This window comes from Amblyomma americanum, chromosome 7 (assembly GCF_052857255.1).
Source record: "Amblyomma americanum isolate KBUSLIRL-KWMA chromosome 7, ASM5285725v1, whole genome shotgun sequence".
NCBI classification, from domain to species: Eukaryota; Metazoa; Arthropoda; class Arachnida; order Ixodida; family Ixodidae; genus Amblyomma; species Amblyomma americanum.
This window is the reverse complement of record NC_135503.1, coordinates 27,972,964-27,980,758: the sequence shown is the minus strand read 5'-3', so window position 1 is coordinate 27,980,758 and position 7,795 is coordinate 27,972,964. Positions and strand designations below refer to the sequence as shown.

Sequence of the window (7,795 nt, the reverse complement as noted above, 5' to 3'; positions counted from 1 at the left end):
CCGCGGAACTTGGTCTTTCTATACAGTTCGCCAAGTAACCTGCAAAACAGTATACATCCCCAGTGATGTTCATTGTGCACTTCAAAGTAATTCATACGGTGGCAGGCATTTGAAGTAAAGCATGCGTAAATTTGTTATATATGTCATCTTTTTTTCTCGATTCTAAAGGAACTCTGCTTCGTCAAAACCAGTATTTATGCAACGATTGAACTTGAAGTTCAGACAGTGGATACCGCGAGGCTACTGCAACAAACGAGTGACGCAGGCAGTAAAAGAAAACCACCCGATACAGTGCCGTTTGGTAGAAACGTGTTTTCTATTGCTTTGAACATGGCATATACCCGACAAGTGCATAATAAAACGATTAGAAACAAAAACATTGAACACGCAACGTACGCGCCGGCATCTTTGATTGGTGCACACGCTTCTCGCGCAGGTCTGCAGGCACCGCAAAAGCGTTCGCACTTCACAACACTTCAAGAGGTCTGGCACACCACCACACACAACCACAACACCACTTATGCACAGAGTTCGGTGGAAGATAAAATGCAACGAAAAAAACATAATTGGCCCCGCTCACGTATCCAGGACAGGATTATGAAATATGTGTCCCGTATATTCTTATCTACACAAGATGTGACCTATGAGTGATAGGGAAGGAACAATACAGGCTGCCCCAAGACAGAAAAGGAAAAATAGGCTGAGCGGGAAATGAAACAGAACAAACAGAACTAGATTTCAATCACAAATTCCCCATTCCTCAAAGTCATAGCCTGCTTCACCCTGTTTGTCTGGTAAGTGTGCAGTAGGTCACCCTTTAAAGCAGTCCGGGTAGCATACTATGGTGAAAGCAGCGGTATTCGTTTGAATAATTATCGTTAATACTCGCCGACCAATTACGAAAAGCTCCAAAGCATTCACATTCCCGGAAATCGCCTAAGACGTGGTTGGTAGTCGGCAGAACTTGTATCTGCATTCGTCATAACCAACTGGCACTCGCTTTCCTGGACAGCATGCCTAGTATTCTCAGAAAACAAGTAATAGTTAGTGCGCTCGAGCTGGAACCTCACTTTTCCAGAGTATTGCCACTTCGAGCGAGTATTTCGAAGTATGGAACACAAGGAAGTCAAGCTTCTATAGGCAGGCCTATAGTCGAAAAATACGACACAGTCGGTCCCAAAATACAACAAAAGTTACTGTCGTCCTGTCGTTACGACAGATTTTCTGTAGTATTGCGAAGTTGTGTGTCGTTACGACATGAACTGGCCCTGTCGTTACGGCAGGAGACTGCTCAATACTACAAAGATTCCTGTTGTTACGACAAGAATTTCTGTTGTCAGGTCCCAAAATACTACAGGAAGGCCTGTTATGACAACAGAAAAGATTGTTGTGTTTTTCAATAGGCCTTGCGAACTGCTTTAACATGATGACCCTGCGAGAAAACAACCCAGTGCTAAGTGCGAAATTTAATAAGTGCATTGTCTTCTTTTCCTTCCCACGGTATGGTTCACGCCTTGCAGACGCAGACACAAGCTTTGGCTCCACTACTGAGCGATCGGAGCAATGGGCTGTGAGGACTACAGAGTTGCAACAGTTCCCGTCATGGCACAGACGATAGGGCACAGAGGAGGCTTACTCATATGCAATCGCAAGACAGCGGTGCAGGATAGCAGTTCATTGCATGATGCAGGTACTTGATCACTTCTCGAAGAAAGAAACTACGGAGACACATTCCAGTAGCTTCGGGACTTGTCAAACTCCTTGAATTTTCAGAGCCTAGAGTGTACGGCCTAGGCCCAAACAACAAACCCGTCTTCGCATGCCATCCGCAGCAAACGAGCTTCATGCCGGTAATTGCTTTTTCCATGCACTAAAAGTGAAATAGCGTCCTACGTTCTGCAGAGTATGTTCTGGAATGTCTTCGCAGAGCCACGTGTCTCTATATTAGAACCATGGAATCGAACAGCTGCTTTTCCTTCGCTGTAGACACTTCATATCTGTACAGATGCTCGGAAACACGGACTGGACGTCAGAAGATAAAGCCTCCTAGAAAACGGTGTGCTGTAAAAACAGTCGTCTTGAATTAGGCGTTGCACTCGAGGCTGGATATCTTCCGAAACCGTCAGGGCAGCCAATCGGTGCACCGGCGCCTGCGCATCTTGGGAATGGCACTTTGACGAGCGCTCCTGCTCCTTCGATAAATCCAGTAACGACACTTCACTTGCCTACATGACAGTACTGTGGCTCGCAGGATGTAACCAGCAACAGCACGGTTTATTCGCCGTAGAACCTGTCGCAAAGATGGTTCGGCCTTCACAGAACGTAGCGACCAGGCGGCACCTTAAGACGAGTGGTGGTGCTGGATGATGGTAGAGGGGTTTCCTTGCTGAATCTTGCCCTGGTCGACTTGAACGAGCACGCTGGTTGGTGGCTGGTACACGTTGGCACTCTGCATGTCTCCGGTCATCAGGAGCGGGCTGCTGGTGCCAGGCTGCACGTCCAGGGGACTCATGCGTAATCCGTGTAAGTGCTTGTTGAGAGCCGCTGACGTCGGGGCAATGGGAGACGACAGTGAGCGAGGGCTGTGCGACTCGGGGCCGGCTCCACCGCCACCCATCATCTCCACGTTCATGCCTCCGGGAGACCCGGGCATGGGCACTTCGTGCTTGATGACGGCCGTCGGAGCGTAAGCGGGCAGGACGCCGGAGGAACAGGCAAGGCCTTTGTCTGCGAACAGAGAACAAAGAAAACAAAAAAAACAATTTCAATTTCAATCGTCAAGAAAATAGGATGCTCACTCAGTAGGATGTGCTCAAGAAAAATTATGAAGAAAAATGAAGAATGAAGTGATGAAATGGCTTGCAACGCCTAACAATTATATGTTGCAATCTGCTCTATGTACCGCGTAGATGAATATAAAGTATAAGAAAGGTGATATTTTAACTGTGGTTTGGGCAATTGCTTACAAGCTTTGGAGGAAGGTTATGTTTTGCTTGTGCGGTTTAACGTCCCAAAGCGACTCCGGCTATGAGGGACGCGGAGAAAGGTTAGTGTGGCTAAGATTTCCCAGTTCGCTTGTTGATCAGATAGACGTTCTAAAGGGTGCTTCAACAGCGGTGTACTGAGTGCAATGCTAGTTTATTTCAAGTAACCCTACAGTCAATATGTAGAGAAGAAAAAAGATGAGTGCATTTTTCAATAGTACCAAATGAACTTGGCTACCCTTCTTTCTGCTTCACCATGCCAACCAATATAATAAAATGCCGCCTTCGTTACAGAACAAGCTTGCAACAAACGCTGCTGGCTTTTAATTCCGTGTTGATGCAGTCGGCAGTTGGATGGCACCAGATTCGTCCTAGGCTATCTGACCACCAACCACTGCATGATGTGCTATCGCTACAACGCAACTAAGATAATCTATCCATATGCATGATCGAATTTGCAAACAAAATATATGGCACATGAATGAAATAAAATGTTATCTATAATAGGTAGGCTTCATGTCGTGAACTGGTGGGAAAGGCGCCCTAGGGTTAAAAGTGCCACAGGGTGGGACTGAGCATGGTCGAACGAGGGTTGGCTGACGTGTACTAAAAAATTCAGGCTAATCCCTCCTCCAAAGGAACTGGCGAAACACAAATTTGAGGCGTGCATTATGAAGCAGCGTTTGGTTTCTTGTTCGCGCACAAATACATAGATAGCAACGAGCGAGCCCACGACGCCACCGAGCGAGCGCCTGCCAAACACGCAGCCGGTCGGCCATCTTCCCCATAGCAAAGCACAGAAAGGTAGTTCGGTATAAAACACGTGTTGTACACGTTATGCATGCAGGAAGGCATAGTTGTACTCACTTAACAGTTAATTTCAAATTCTAACATTTCTTCTATTATGACTCGTAAAAAAGAGCACCTCATCTCCTAACACGAAGCAACAGTCCAACGTTTTCTTTGTATAACTTTGAGCGACCATTGTGTCAGCATCAACAGCATCGAAGTAGTAAGGTCCCGTGATCGAATCAATCTGTATTCCGAGTCATGCAGGCTGTGTCTTGCGCCGCCATGGAGTTTTCTTGACGTACATTCGGGGACAGAAGTCTCTGGACCACGTGCTCAGCTAAGCTCATAGCTCTATTATTAGCCGCCGGCTGGAGACCACACTTATGGAGGTGAAAGAACAGAATTTTGACTTTCACCTCCACAAGTGTCGCGTCCAGCCGCAGGTTAATAATAGATCTATGGGCTTAGTTTGCGGAGCACGTGGTCCAAAGACTTTTGTCCTCGACTGTACGTGCATGGGATATATTCCACTACGGCTATAGGCAGTAAACGTATTCGAGTTGCAAAGAGGACATCAGCAAAAAACAAGTGCAACGTATGAGTGTGTCAATGTTCAACTAGCTGATCAACTAAAGAAACAGAGACAGTCAATTACCAATGAACTAAGTAGTCTGAAGCGAGCACACAGTGCGCACAAAATCGTGCGAGCGATTACGTGCGTGAGATTGATTTCGATGTAAAAGAGACAACGGCATAGTACCCGAATAAGTAAACGGATGAGCCCAACTGTGAGACGGTGCCGGCAGGTACTGTGATGACTCACCGGGGCTTGCCCTGCGAACCTGCATGCCATACGCGGCTATGTTGTGGTCGGTGGTGGCAATCATGGTGGGGTACATGGGCACCAGCCGCTTGCTGTCCATGGCGTCGTGAGCCGCGGCGGCTGCGGCGGCAGCGCTCATCTTGCTCGAACTCTTCGACGACTTGCCGTCGGCGTTGGCGCTCTTGGGCTTCCGTTTGCGCGTCTGGATTCCCTCCTTCTTCATTGCCAGCGGCCGATTGACCTGCGCAAACAGGAATTCATCGCGGACGATAAACAGACCATTCGGCTGCTCCGATCGCTCTCCGTAGTCTATATCCATAGAATAAAAAATTGCGGCTCGGTCCCTCTACCATGAGCGTCAAGATGACACGCAATCCGTACTTTAATCTCCCGATAACTAGGCGTAGCATCTAGTCTTAATTTAACGCTATCTCGGTTCCAAGACATTTTATATCATCGGCTGACACGCACAGTATTGATGATAAGTTCCTGCGCCACAGTAGTTGCTGAGTGGGTGGGGTCATTTCATAAGCATCACCACTAGCCAAAATACGTCCACTGCAAAACAAGGTCACTCCTGTTTATATTCCATTTAGTGACAAAAAGGTATGGTTTATGGGGGTTTAACGTCCCAAAGCGACGGCTATGAGGAACGCCGTAGTGAAGGGCTCCGGAAATTTCGACCACCTGGGGTTCTTTTACGTGCACTGACATCGCACAGCACACGGGCCTCTAGAACTTCGCCTCCATCGAAATTCGACCGCCGCGGACGGGATCGAACCCGCATCTTTCGGGCCGGCAGCCGAGCGCCATAACCGTGCACTCAGCCACCGCGGCGGCTTAGTGACAAAAAGGGAAAGAAAGGCAGGGAGGTTAAGCAGAAGAAAAAGCTATAGCCCGAAGTTAATTAGGCAAACGTCACCGAAGCCGCAAGCCTTCTAAAATTGCCCTCCGCGTCCACTCTCGTGATCTGGATGGAAAGAAAACGGCATTCTTTTGCGGGCTGATCAGGTAGCCCCATCCGCGTGGTGATGCTGCTGCAGCTCCTAGTTGTTCGTAAGAATGACTGCGAAAAGCAGCGTGTAGGCCTTGGTGGGCCGCTTTAAAATCACAGAAAATGCAACATTGCTGAACGTTCTCTCCTTTGCGCCCAAAACGTCCCCTCAACGTCCCATAAACGTCCCCTAAACGTCCAGAGATTAGAAGGGTCAACTGAGTTGCCTTCCCTAAGGAGTTTGAGCTTCAGGGCCGACGTAAGAGTCCCCCTGCAAGCCTCACTAGCAAACCGTACATTGCCTGTAGACTTTTGGCCAAGACTTACACAAATATTCTGGACCTACTTCGTTCGTCATTGCTTGCTCCTTTAATGTTCGAGCATCTCCTATAACGCCTTCATATATTTTCATCTTTATATTGTTTTATTACTCTTGCGTTGCCCATGAGGAAACATCATCGAAGGCAGGGTTGTCGAATCTCCGAGCTGTTTAGGCGCGGTACGACGTAAAAGTAATTTCATTACTCCCCTGCCCAGCGAGTAGCCTCGCGAAACAGCCAAGAGCTTTACACGGCGCCGCGTCGCCTCCATCCGTCCGTGCATGCAGGGTGTAGCCGACCGGTGTGCCCCGTGTCTCCGACAGAGCGCGTCAGAACACGACCAAAGTCAATCGTCTGATTGCTGTCCCCCCGAGCGAGCAGCCACCATCGCCCACGCCCCTCTTTCGAAGAGAACGTGCCTGGGCCTTTGTGAGGCAACGCTATGGGCAGGGGAGAGAGCACTTTCCGTGTCCATGTCGCAACTCTTGCGTCAGAGAAAGAGGCAGTGCGGAAGGAGAGAAGGCCCTTGCTGCGCGAGTGACATCACACGTGGGACTGCGCTGCGACCTGCGTGCAAGTGCTGTGTTGGGCTGTTGTGGTTTAATTGTTGTGTTCTATTGCGTTGTTTGTTGGGTTTCTCCGTTATTTGCTTCGTGTTTCAGTGTGTCGTGAGTGACCCCTGTGTGCCCTGTGACTACACACTTTTTGTTTGATACGTGCGAAGAGAATGGATCACAAACCTCACGTACAAACTAAGCTCACGAAAAAGCAGACTGAAGGAGCTTGCGTATTGATTTAGCTCCGGGACAAAGATGAAATTCTTTTCCTGAGCGTTTAAAACTCGCTACAACGACGGTGGTTCAATTCGTGGATGTGGATCACTTGCATTCATGCTGCAGCTTATGGTGCTCCGAAGACATTCAGTTTAGTTCGATGTGTTCTCTCGTCTTTCGCATAGAATCATGGGTTGTCTTCGACATATTTAGAAGCTTTTCCCTTCCTTTCTTTAGTTCATGGACTTTTTTTTATGCTTGTCTGAGAGGTTGGAGCGTGATACTCAAGTGATGTCTTTTAGGAAGTCCATGGTGCTAAGTCCCCATGCAAGACTGCGGGTTGCTTACATTGTGAAGCTTGTAGTAGAGACCACATGCGTTGCACACGGGCTCTCCTTGGTTGTTGCGTCGCCATAGTGTCGTTGTCGACGTGGCGCAGTTGGAGCACTGCAATCCGACCCGCCGATTGGGAGGCTGCTGTTGCTGTTGCTGCTGAGGCTGTGGCTGCTGCTGATGCTGCTGCTGCTAAGAGAGAAAACAAGCGAATGTGCACCAGTGAATATTCACATCTCAGTAAATTAGTACGTGTAGGTGAACCTCAACAGTAAAGCGACCTTTGCAAGTGTATGTTGTCAATCGAAACGCTGCTTGCTCAGCTTTTGAAACCTTTTGAAAGCTTCCTCAAGCCTTTTACATAAAGCAAGGAGGACGTCAAGGCCAACATTTACAAGAAAACGGTTGGCACATTAGTAATGTCCGACAAAATGGTAATAACATCAGTGGCGGGCAACAAACCTGACGGACACCTTTGCTAATTGAGAAGCCTTTGCATCACTCAACAATCGAAGAAGTCCTGACGGTGTTACAGCTACCGCAGGCTTTGTTTCCAGTTGTGCACTCTAAGCACGAATACGCCTATATGGGAGTAAAAAGGGAGTGATTCCTGTCCTCCAGCACACACTCCCTTTTAGAGGTAGGGTATGGCGGCCAAGTACCGGGGTAGGTTTCGATCATGAAACATTTAAAATGCGTACTCTTTGCAACGGAGGCATATTCCAACAGCAAAACATAGTAACTTCATGCAGTTAGCAATGAGAGAACGCTTTTAA

The 7,795-nt window shown here is 48.2% G+C and overlaps 1 protein-coding gene across 6 annotated transcripts in view; it reads right to left on the bottom strand.

The window, feature by feature from the left end:
- Positions 1–297: 297 nt before the first annotated feature.
- Positions 298–7,795, bottom strand: part of LOC144098739 (uncharacterized) — a 104,346-nt gene continuing 96,848 nt past the window's right edge. For 2 of the 6 annotated variants that reach the window (XM_077631579.1, XM_077631583.1), the window contains exons 5-7: positions 7,035–7,211; positions 4,537–4,840; positions 298–2,727 (exon numbers count right to left, since the gene is read on the bottom strand). In XM_077631579.1, coding sequence (XP_077487705.1) covers positions 2,342–2,727; positions 4,537–4,840; positions 7,035–7,211 — 867 coding nt within the window. In that variant the 3' untranslated portion in view covers positions 298–2,341. The remainder of the gene's footprint in view (positions 2,728–4,536; positions 4,841–7,034; positions 7,212–7,795) is intronic. The other 4 variants (XM_077631581.1, XM_077631584.1, XM_077631580.1 and 1 more) reach the window with 3 other exon arrangements.